The 12,757-nt window shown below is 45.9% G+C and overlaps 1 protein-coding gene across 1 annotated transcript in view; it reads right to left on the bottom strand.

The window, feature by feature from the left end:
* Positions 1-10,810, bottom strand: part of KDSR (3-ketodihydrosphingosine reductase) — a 36,099-nt gene extending 25,289 nt beyond the window's left edge. The window contains exons 1-3 of the mRNA XM_081150015.1: positions 10,516-10,810; positions 5,704-5,793; positions 761-817 (exon numbers count right to left, since the gene is read on the bottom strand). Coding sequence (XP_081006141.1) covers positions 761-817; positions 5,704-5,793; positions 10,516-10,623 — 255 coding nt within the window. The 5' untranslated portion in view covers positions 10,624-10,810. The remainder of the gene's footprint in view (positions 1-760; positions 818-5,703; positions 5,794-10,515) is intronic.
* Positions 10,811-12,757: the final 1,947 nt, after the last annotated feature.

The raw sequence follows: 12,757 nt of genomic DNA, 5'->3' as shown, positions 1-12,757 counted from the left end.
GGATGTTTGTGCAACTCTGTGGGTACACTATACACCACCGAGAGGTACACCTTATATCGGGGAACTGCATGCTAGGTGAATTCTGTCTCAATAAAGCTGTCAAAAAAATGATGCCACAGAGTTCAAAAAGCAGCAGAGGGAAACAATATACTATGTACGATCAAACATTTATGGTCAATTATAAAGAAAAGCAAAAAAAGGCTCAACACAAAAATCAGGTTGGCCTTCCCTCTAGGAATGAGGCTGACGGGGGCTCACAGAGGGGCTTCGGGGCCCTGGAAAATTCCATTTCTTAAGCTGGGTGATGAGGGTATGGTTATTGTGTTACTATATTCTACACTAAAATATACGTTTTATATATATGTATACATATATATACAAACACACACACACACCATTTTACCTATCAAACAATTCTATAACCCAAAGATATTTTTAAATGCCCCTTTCCCCTTAAGTGTTGGTATAAAGTTGATTTAAATAAATAATTGAAATAAAATCATTTTCTAGTAAAGCATTTTGTTATTTAATCGTCTCTGTGTGTGTATGTGTGTCAGAGTCTATATGATATGTTTTTGTCATAATCTGAAATTCTAAACAATTCAAACAGTTTCACCTTTTTCACAACAGTCTAATCTGAATTTTAGTGAGGAAACTCTTACATCTTTTAATAAACTACTCAGTTGAAGTAGCCCTTTTTTCCCCTTTATGCATCTGTGTTGGTTGTACAGAAAAGGCATCCAGCAGACAGTAAGTTTACCTGTTTATCATTAATGGAGTGCTTTTCAATTTCTTTCTTTGCCTGCACCAGCCTGTCCTGAAAGCAAGAAAGAACAATTAGTTCTGGCGACTGTCTATTTGCTTGTTTGTTCAAAAGGAGAGAAAAAGTAATGCTTTGTGTAAGTACTTATCAAATTCTAGGAAACACACAAGACAGCACCTATGTTGTGCAGCGATGGGCCACCGCTGACGAAAGAAAGCAGCTGCAGAGTACGTTAAGCTATGGTTAAGTAAAGCAAGTTTTTAAATTCATTGCATAGAAAGATAATAGAAAAATAAATGAACTTCAAAATCCCAATTAAGAGTAATATTAATTGCTGATGGTCATCTTATCAGTTCGAATCAATGTTTTGATTTGACATTATTTAGTTGATATAAAACAGGAACAGCCATGTGGATATGCAATTAGGAATGCATATGATTCCATGTCGAGAGATCGCCCAATAATATTTCCCTCCTCTGCTATAAAAGCAAACATAGTAAAAATCACTTTTCAGATGGACTGGATAAATCTATGCCTGGCTACTCTCAAAAATACTCCTCACAGACAAGCAAAGTTGTCCATATAACAGTAATTCTTCCAACATCTCAATTTCACTTGTTTCACTCATTTTCAAGAAGACAAACATCAGACTACAATGTCTTAATTTGCTATAAAAGATGTAATTCAGATACATCACAACAGCAGAAAAGCACAAAAAAGAAAGTGAACCTATGGAAAGACACAACTGTTTTCTAAACATCAATGTGTCTATAATAAAATAATATTGTTTTATGAACAAAGATATACACAACTCGACTTTGCGAAAATCAGAACAAAAAATTACATCAGAAAAGTGAAGGACTTCTAGAGGCCAGAAGGCACATCTGCTCTTTCACCTCCATCCACGCAAGGACCACACAATGGCCTTCTGAGCACTCGGAACACGGGCCTCCCTGCCTCCTTTTCGTCTGCCTCATGTCAAACACAGGCATTGTTTAAACCTCACAAAACGCCTTTATTACAGTTATGCTTCCATTCCTGTAAGGCAGCGTCAATGCCAAAGCAAATTCTCTGTTAGAGAAGTCAGCACATACATAAAAGGTAGCTACTTCTGCCTTTCTTGATTTTAAAGAGATTATGGATGCCCAAGCCTAATTCTGTCACTGTTTGAATGTTTCCCCAGTGCCCCCCATGGCCAGCCATTTCCACTGAGGCCTGCTCACTTGTGCACCCCCTACCTGAGCAGTCACCATACTCCTGCCCTCCTTTTGCACAGGGACATCCCAGTCCCCAGGAACAGATGCCACTCTGTCGTTCCCATTCCCTCCATCACCTCCTTCACATCTTCATTCAACAAGGAAGTCTGAGTGCCTGCTGAGCCAACTATGCCAGCCTCAGAACAATCACAGTGGACAATACAACCCTGGTCACTTCCCCCGCCCCAGGGAGCAAGAGGACTGGATGCCACAATAGTGTCACTGCTTCATGGGGCATGGAAGCAACTTGAGAAAGAACAACAGACCACGAATTAAAAGAGAAATGGGAGATTAAAGATGGCTACACTGACACTCTCCCGGGACCAAACTGGAATTACAACTAAAATATAGAAAAACCATCCTAAATAACCAACTGTAGCTGGGGAAGACTAGCTGGAGAGCACCCTCATAACCAAGGAGGGAAAGTGGAGACCGCATAGAGACTGGAAGTGCGGAGGCACCAGAGGGCTGGCTGGGCTCCCACAGGCCACAGCTGAAGGTGTAGGGGGATATCTCAGCTGTGGGGGGTTCCCAATGAGGACTCCGGGGTCTAAACCCCAGGATAGGCTTCCCAGCCAAGAGCACCAGAACTGAGAAAGGTGCTCAAATAACATCTGGCTGTGAAAAGCAGCCTGGTTTCTGTCTGCCTGGGAGAGACAGCTGGAAATGCAAGCAGCCTCTTAAAGGGCCAACACACAAAGTTTCATGTGCAGCCACTCAGCTTGGGCTCCAGCAGAGGGAGGGCAGAGTGCACTGGAGCTGTGTGAGGAGAATCTAGGGTTGCGTAGGCTCTGGAGATAGAGCTCAGAAGTCACCTCTCTAGATTCCTATGCTGAATCATTCCCCCATACAGCAGAGGACTTCTTTCACTGGAAGACATTTATCTTTCAAGCAGCTTTTGCCTCAGGGGGAAGCAATTGCCCTACCCTGATGGAAACCCTCTCACCCTACCCATTGGAGTTTCTACAGCCTGAGGCTCATTAAGAGAATCAGATTAATCAGCCTATAGGAAGAGGCAGACTTCAGAGTGCTTTGAGTCTCTGCCTGACCTGCTTCTGGACCCAGGCCTTGGAAAAGCAGACTGTGGTGTGCATCTTGGTCCTGTCCAACTGCACCCAGCCCCAACAGAGGGGACCTCAAGCCGAGGGTAATTGATAGCTCCAAACAGGTATTCAGGACCAGTCACAAACTGCATCTGACATTGGCCTGCACCACAGACCCTCCAAAAAGACTGAGAGTCCTAGCAGATCTACCTAATACATAGAAACAAACACACACAGGCAACCAAAATGAGGATACAAAAAAATAAGCCCCAAATGAAAATACAAGATAAGTTTCCAGAAAAAGAGCTAAATGAAATGGAAATAAGCACTCTATCAGACATAAGAGTTCAGAATACTGACTGTAAGGATGCTCAACAGCATGAAAAAAGATATGGGAACTATGAAGGAAATTAAGAATGACATAGCCAAAATAAAGAATACACTGGAAGGAATAAACAGCAGATTAGAGGAAGCTGAAGATCGGATCAGTGAATTAGAAGACAGGGTAGAAAAAAATCACTCACTCAAAGGTCCAAAAAGAAAAAACAATTAAAAAACAGGAGGACAGTCTAAGGGACCTGTGAGACAACATAAAATGTAACAGTATTTGCATCACAGGAATGCCAGAAGGGGAGAAGAATAAGCAAGGGATAGAGAATTTGTTTGAAGAAATAATGGCAGAAAACTTCCTTAACCTGGTGAAGGAAAAAGTCACACAAGTTCAGGAGGCACAAAGAGTCCCAAGCAAGAAGAATCCAAAGAGGCCCACGCACAGACACATCATAATTAAAATGCCAAGCATTCAAGACAAAGACAGAATCTTAAAGGCAGCTAGAGAAAAGCAATCTGTTACCTACAAAGGAGCTCCCATAAGGCTGTCAGCTGACTTCTCATCAGAAACTCTACAGGCCAGAAGGGAATGGCATGAAGTTTTCAAGGTAATGCAAAACAAGGATCTGAAACCAAGAATACTCTATCCAGCAAGACTACCATTCAAGATAGATGGTGAAATAAAGATTTTCCCAGACAAAAAAAACGCTAAAGGAGTTTATCACCACCAAGCCAGCATTGCAGGAAATGTTAAAGGAACTGCTATAATTAGAAGTAGAAACTGAGAGAGAGAGAAACATAGGCATAAAAAATTAAAATGGCAATAGATAAGTACCTATCAATAATAACCTTAAGTGTAAAGGGATTAAATGCTCCAATAAAAAGGCATAGGGTGGCTCACTGGATAAGAAAACATGACCCAAATATATGCTGTCTACAAGAGACCCACTTCAAAACAAAAGACTCACACAGGATGAGAGTGAAGGGATGGAAAAAAAACTTTCCATGCAAATGGAAATGAAAAAAACCTGGGGTAGCAATACTCATACTGAACAAAATAGACTTCAAAATGAAGACCATAACAAGAGACAAGAAAGGTCATTACATAATACTAAAGGGATTGATCCAACAAGAGGATATAACCCTGATAAACATATATGCACCCAATATAGGAACACCTAAATTTATAAAAAAACTTCTGGAGGACTTTAAGGGAGAGATTGACAGCGACAGTCATACTAGAAGACTTTAAACATCCCACTGATTTCACTGGATAGATCTTCCAAACAAAAAAATCAAACAAGGAAACAGTGACCCTAAATGGTACACTAGATCAGATGGATTTAATTGACATTTACAGAACATTTCACCCCAAAGCTGCAGAATATACATTCTTCTCAAGTGCATATCAGTAGATGAGTGGACAAAAAAGCTGTGGTACATTTATTTCATGGAATACTATGCAGCTGTAAAAAAGAAGGATCTCTTATCCTTTGGGACAGCATGTAGGGAACTGGAGAATATTATGCTTAGCGAAATAAATAAGTCAGTCAGAGAAAGAAAAGTACCACATGATCTCACTCATATGTGGAATGTAATAAACAAAATAAACTGAGGAACAAAATAGATCCAGAGACATAGAAGCATGGAACTGACTGAGGGATCTCAGAGGGAAGGTGGGGGTGGGGAAGCAGGTAGGGAGAGATTAATCAAAGAACTTACATGTCTATAAGCATAACCCATTGACACAGACATTGGTATGGGGAAGGCCGGGGGTAGGGTGGATTCGGAGTGGAAAAGATCTATGGGGGGAAAGAGGGGACATCTATAAAAAAAATTAAAATAAAAAGTATGAACTGAAAAGCACGGTTTGCTCAACTGCTGGGGAGGACTGAGATTCCTCAGTGGGTCAGGGTTTCACTAGAGATGTGCATCATGTCATAAGCAAATTAGAAATATCCACGCATCCTTCAGGACTCAGATATCAGCTCCACCATCGCTTCTGCTGGCACCTCTGGTGGGTGGAAGGCCCTCCAGGGCTTCCCACGGCCAAGTGTGCTGCTTAACTTCCTCTTGGCTTCTCCCATCCCAAGATCAGCAGCCTCTATGGTACTGCCTAATTGCTGCTGGCACTAAATAAATATTTGTGGAGCTGATCTGACTTCGACCAAGAAATTGCCCAGAATATGAGAAACAACCAGTGGTTCAGGAAGCATACCTCAAACCAGAGATTTCCAGCCAGGTATCACACCAGGATATCTGACTAATTGAAAATTGAATGAGTTAGTAATAACATGCCTAGAAGACTTACCTCATTTCGTGCAACCAGAGTTATAAATGCACCTTGTTTGTAGCACTCGATAGCAATGCACTTTCCAATTCCACTGGAGCCCCCCGTGACCTAAAAGCAAAAAATAAGAAACGTCTCCTTAGCACTTGGCATTTCCCTTCTGTGGGAAGTTCAATTAAAATCATTATGATGGGCTCTAAAAACCAATATAAGAACTAGATTTTTAGCTACTGTCACTTTTTCACCTCAGACTTCATGGACGGGATGAGTGCAAACACAGAAGATGGTACCATCAGCAGGGCTGCTGCCACTGTTGTACTCAGCACTGAACTATACAGGTTGTCCCAAAAAAATGTATACACATTTTGAATACTTACAAAGGCAGTTTATTAAAATATATTTCATTTTCAAAATGTAATAGAATCAGCTGTTAAAGTGTGTATACGTTTTGGGGGGACATCCTGTATATACACTGCATACCTATACTATTTTCCGGAGTTCGCAGAGGGAAAGAGCCCTATAAATCTAGCTAATAAATAATACATGAGTCCCAAGTGCCCATCAATAGACGAGTGGATAATGATGTCGTACATGTATACAATGGAGTATTACTCAGCCATAGAAAAGCATGATATCTTCCCATTTGTGACAGCATGGATGGACCTAGAGGATATTATGCTAAGTGAAATAAGTCAGGCAGAGGAAGACAAATGCCAAATGATTTCACTTATATGTGGAATCTAAAAAACAATATATAAAAAAATTAAAATTAAATTAAAATATAAACAAACAAGCAAAACAGAAACAGACTCATAGATACAGAGAACAAACTGATGGTTGTCAGCTGGAAGGGGGGTTGGGGAAAAAGGTGAAGGGATTGAGAAATACAGATTGGTAGTTACAAAATAGTCACAGGGATATAAAGTCGAACATAGGCAATATAGTCAGTAATATTGTAATAACTATGTATGGTGCCAGGTGGGTACTGGAATTACTGGGGAAGATCACTTTGTAAATTATATAAATGTCTAACCACTATGCTGTACAGCTGAAACTAATATAAAATATTGAATGTCAACTGAAATTAAAAAAGAAAAATACTAAAAAAAATAATAAAACATTAGTCTGCCTTTGAGTCCAATGCAAAGTGAATCTTATTTCCTTACTGCATACCTCCTCTGCATGACCAGCTCTACAAGAGATGCAAAGAATGGTCACCTGCATACGTCTTGTGATATTGTCAGTGACTGTTTATTATAAAGTAATATATGATCGCATGGAAATCCTGAAAAGCACAGCTTTTCTGCCCCTCACCATCTACAGCTCAGCCATCCTGGCGGTCTTTCAGATCCACGCTCTCGCGCCAACAGCACAATGGGCCTCTGCACATCCAATGTTCCCGGCAGGGAGGCTCTCCTGCCCTCTGTTCATCTAGCTGGCACCTACTCACCCATCACATCTCAGCTCAAACACTGCTTCCTCAGGAAAGCCTTCCCGGACTCCCCAGCATCTCCTCCACCCACTTTTCAGCAGTGCATCCTTCAGTCTATGGCACTCACAGGGGCAAACAGCCAGGGACTGATTGGTGTGATTATTTAACTCAAAACCATTTCTCCTATCACCGCCCCATAAACTTCATTAAAAATACCAACTCTATTTTCGCTCCCCACTATATTCCTAGCACTTACACAGTGTCTGACAAATAGGAAGGACTCAATATATATTTAACTTAATAAGACAAATGCAGTATTTTCTTTCTAGTCATTTTCCCTATGCAGATTTTTATATACTATGGGCCAGGGGAGTGGGGGGCTCAGGGCTGTCAGATGAAGGGGAAGGGAAGTGTCAGGACGCATCTGTCCTAACAGGGTACTGTATCCTACTTAAAAATAATCAGGCCGCAGTATCTTATGTCAAAAAACTAAAAGGCTTTACAATATTGCACTCATAGCTCTATCAAAACTTAACCATTTCCCTATAGTCAGACATTTGGATTATTTCGAATACTTTACTGTTAGGTATTAGTTGTGCTGTAATGAACATCCCTGACCCATCCCATGATTTTAAATCTTCCTAAAGCCCCTCCTACACAATGTACCAATCTCCATGCCACTCCTAGGCACCCCCTCCTTCTCTCTAGCCTCATCTTTCCACCAGTGATGAGATTTCTTTGACGGGTCACAAACCAATTACCTACAGATTACTGTAAAAACATACCTGTTGCCTAGGTGAGCGGTTGCCTCTGCTATGGAGCTATTTCATGGGTGGTTTCGGCTTATTAATTTGCACCGGACATTCCAATTCCATAGCAATTAACAGGACCCCTAACAATATCCTGGCTTTTTTATGAGGTTCCTGCTGCCTAAATGTCCCTCCACCCAATATCCCCCACATACCTACATTTCCAAATCCTGCCTATCCTGCAGAGGCCAGCTCCACGTCCCCTCCTCCAAGCAGCTCTTCCTGACTTGCCACTCAGCCCCATTCTTTTCCTGTCACTTTCTACCTTGTATGCAGTTACTTATGTACATGTCTTAGTCCCCTTGCCAGACTGTAAGTCCCTTGAGGACCAGTACCCATTCCAATTCATCTCCCTCATTTCTAGTACAGTGCAAGACACAAGCAGCTGCAAAATAAACACTTGACTACATTAATTTGCAGAATGGCGTATGGTGCCATTTCTCTGAAAGATATGACAACAAGAATGCTTATAAGTAAAATTTTTCTATTCATTATTCAATGAATGAATGGAAGTTGAAGTTATGGAGTTAATGAGAAAATGTACATGCTGTAAAGTGCCATATAGATATCAGCTGTTGTTATTATTGCTGCCCTTTTCTAGACTGTAATAAGTCACTCTGCTGTGTGAAATAACTGCAAAGCAAAGAATTGTTCGACCTGATCACTTCTAAGATTTTTCCATAAGAGCAAGAGTAGGACTTCAACTTCTGGGCCATGGTTCATGGGAAACGAACCTTATTCAGTCAAGCCAGCTAATTCTTAGAAGGCACCTAAGAATAAGCCATTTCGGGGCGATGTTGTTCTGGAAGTTGTAAGCAAATAATATAAGAGATGTTCACAATGTACTGAGTTGCCTGACAATTGGTAAACTGAGCCCAGATGTGGGACACTAAAGATAACAGTTTAATTTCTCTTCCTTTATCATTCCCTCTTATTACTCACTGGAAACACTGTTTAAATGTTACTAACTCTTTAATCACACCCTAAACCTCTTATTGAGGGCAAGAGAGGGGAGGGTGTCACAAGGAGAGTTGCTCCCAGCCATCCCCAAAAAACGAGAACTTGATTTTCCAGTACGCAAGTCGATTAAACAGCTTTTTCAAAACCAGCTGATGTAAATAAGCACATACCCTGTAAGACTTCTGCGCGGTAATTAGGGCGATAACACTAGCCCGTAAGAACTGTTCTAAAAACGAAACACGAAATAGTTTCGAGCCAGCCTGTCCATGCTCCCACCCGAGCAGGCATTCCCAGCATCAGCTCCCTCTCCCACCACCACCTGGGCTGGTCCTCACGCATCTCTGGGGGGGAAAAATAATTAGGTTTTCACTCCCCTCAAGACATTAAAAAAGAGGACAGATGGCGACATCATGTGAATTATTTGCGCCACCCTCACATTACTTACAAGGGCACATTAACACCGGGCAGTGAAAAGAAGAAACTCCTCTTGGCCTATCCCAGACCTGTCCTGCATCTCACCTGCCTGCGGCCTGATGGGGCTGGGGGACGGGGTGAAGGTTAAGTGAAACCCTCTTGGAAACTCTGGCCCAAGCTTGCTTTCCATCACTCCTTTTGGCTTCGCCTTTTTCCAAGGCATGCTCTGCAAGCCTAAGTTCTGAAAGAGCGCAGCTCTGAAAGCCATGCTTCCGTGGCCGGCGTTATCCTGCGGGGGGACCAGACGCCGCCAGCCTTTGGCAGGTCGGTCAGGTTCTGCTCCTCTCTCCCTCCTGCTCCCTCCCAGAGAATTCACACTCCCCTCCCCCTCTGTCCCCCCCCCCCGTCGGGGACAGCAGGAGTGGGCAGTTCGCCCACAGCCTCACAAAAGAGAACTTCAAGGACACCCCCTTTCTCATTCACGACGCCGGTCCAGGTGTCCAGCGCGCTGAAGGAAACGCCCATCCTGTCCGACCACGGCTCGGGGAGGACCCTCAAGCATGTCACCCGCGGGCCCCGGGAGGATCTGTGCCGCCAGCTTAGTGACGAGCGGCCTGTCCTTACTCACAGCCTCCGAGCCTGCGCCTCGAAGCGGCCGCCCGGGGAAGGGGAACCTCCTCGGCGGGAGGGGGGCGCTGCGCCTCCCGCGGGAAACGAGCGGGTCCCCCGCGGTCCCGAGGCACCGGCCGGGAGGATGCGCGCGTCCCCCGGGCTCCGCGGCGCGGGCGCAGGGTCGCGCTGGAACCGCCCCCAGCCCGCCCGGGCCGCGCAGTGTAGACGCGGCTGAGGGTCCCCGGGCGCCTCCCGCCGGCCAGGCCGCCCGGCCCCCCGGGCTCCGGCCGGTTTCACCCCCGGGGCGCCTTTGGCAGCGGCTCGGTGTGCCCCTCGCACGGCCGCCTCCCAGCCCCGAGCGCCCCAGCCCGGCCCTTTCCCGCCTCCCCGCTGCGTCCTGGACAAAGTTTCTCAGCCCCTCGGTGGACCCGTCGGGAAGCTGAGGACAAAAACAGCCCGTCCCGGGGACGCGCCGGGATCGCCGAGCGCGGCGAGGAGCCCGCGGGGGCGGAGGACGCGCCCCCAGGCCCCGGGCGGGGGCGGGGCCCGGCGCGGCGGCAGGTGCCCCCGGCTCGGAGAGGGGCGCGCCCGGAGGGGGCCACTCACCACCACATGCGCGCCGGGCAGCGCGAGGGGCTTGGGGCTGATGAGCGGAGACAGCATGTAGAGCAGCAGCACGAACGCCACGAGGCCGGTGCCCACGAGCAGCAGCATCGCGCGCGGCCGCGGGCCCGGCGGGCGGCGCAGGGATCTCGCGCGGTCGCCGAGCGGGAGCCGGTGTTTGGGTTCCCGGCGGGCGGCGGCCGAGGGGAAGAGGCGGAGCCGGCGGAGGGCGGGGCGGCGGCGCGGGGACGCGGGAGCCGGGTGCTCAGCGCCCGCGGCGGCCGCGCCGCAGCCTCCCGGGGTCCCCAGCGCCCCCGCCCGCGGCGCGCCCCCCTCTCCGGGAGCGCCCCTGCGCGGGCGCGGGGACGGCGCCGGTTCGGGTCGCGGGCGACTCTTAGGGCCGCGGAGAGCGGGCTTCCCGGCCTCCCCGTGGCGCGTGGGCGGCGGGCGCGCTCGGCGGTGCGGATCCGCCACGTCGCGCGCGCGCGGCCCGCCTGGCGGGAGGCGGTGCGGAGCGATCCGCGCGCGGGCTGTGCGGCCGGACCCTGCCCGCGGCCTGGAGGCCCGGGTGCAAGGTCCGAAATCCCGGCCTCCATTTCACGGGCCTGGGCGCGCTGAGGAAATGGTCACGGCCCGCTGTCGCTGTTCAGAGGAACATGATTGAGTGCCCTTGAGCTCAGTTCATCTTTTTTACCAAAGATTTAAATTAGAAAAAAAAAAAAAAACCCTTGAGATATACATCCCGAGTTAAAGTTCATAATAAATGTTTACTATACTGAGATGTGCAACCCTCAACTGCAATCAATACTAGAACATTTCATTACACCCTCTCCCCCCAGCAAAAAACCTTGTACCCAAAACCTTGTGCCCATTAGCAGTCGCTGCCCTTTTCCTCCCTGCCCTAGGCAATCCCCAGTGTTTGTCTTTATAGATTTGCTTATCACAGACATATATAAATGGAATCACACGCTCTGGAGCCTGTTGTATCTGGCTGCTTTCACTTAGCACAGTGTTTGCAAGGTTCATCCATGTTGTACAACGTGTCAGTACTTCATTGTTTCTATCACCAAATTATATTCCATTGTATGGATAGAGCACATTTTATTTATCCAGGCATTAATTTATGGGCATTTAGGTTGTTTCCATTTGGGGGCTTTTACGAATAATGCTGCCGTGAATGTTCACATCCAGGTTTTTGTGAGGACACGTTTTCATTTATCTTGGGCGGAGACCTAGGAGTGGAATTGCTGGATCTTGTGGCTGGAAAGGGGTTTCTCTGGGAAACAACCTTACAGGGTGGTCTGGTCATAAATTCCTAACTGGGCAGGTGGTGCTGGGTAGTCATGCCCCAAGAACTTTAATAAAAGGCTTACCTTTGCCTTAAGCAAGCCCTGTCTGTTGTTTCTGTGCATCTAGGTTTACACACCTTTGAAATTATCCTTTTAGGCCCCTGAACACATAATCTTATTAACTATCCTGTAACCCAATCCCCTCCTTGCTTTCTCCCACCTTCAGGTAATCTTCCTTCCTTCCCTCTTTAATTCTAAATGCACAAAAGAAGCTGCACACTCATTTCTTGGAAGCATTTATCTCAGTGTGTTGAGAGCTTGCTTCCAGGCTTATCCTGTTTGGCTCAAATGCACTTTTATAAAAATTGTCTATAGGTTTGATGGTTCTTACATTGACAATCTTGTGATAACTCTGTTTCACCAAAACTACCAGACTGTTTTCCAAAGCAGCTGCACCATTTTACATTTTACATTCCCATCAACAATGTACGAGGATTCCAATTCCTCTATATCCTCAGCAACACTTCTCGTGTCTTTATTATTATTATTATTATTATTATTATATTATTTATTTTAGAGGGGGAGGAAAGGAGGAGATAGAAACTCCAATGAGAAAGAAACATGGATCAGAGCCTGCAGCCCGGGCATAAGCCCTGACTAGGAATCAAACCTGTGACCTCATGGGACTGCGCTCAACTGAGCCACACCGGCGGAGCACATCTGCCTTTTTCATCACAGCCTTCCTAGTGGGTGTGAAATGACATTTCATTGTGATTTTGACTTGCATAAGGCACATATTTTTGCTTGCTTGCTTTTCCTTTCTGTTGTTTTTAGAAACACTAAGGAGCTCAGGAGCAAAGGAGCTGAGTTTTTCTTCTTTATTAACTTACTGCCCAGAGTTAGCCAAATTACAAGGTGTAAGGGCACAGGCCCCAAGACTTGTGACACAATTTCAA

This window comes from Miniopterus schreibersii (genome assembly GCF_964146895.1).
Source record: "Miniopterus schreibersii genome assembly, chromosome: 10".
NCBI lineage: Eukaryota > Metazoa > Chordata > Mammalia > Chiroptera > Miniopteridae > Miniopterus > Miniopterus schreibersii.
Note: the sequence above shows the minus strand (reverse complement) of the source record. Positions and strands in the feature narration are given on the sequence as shown.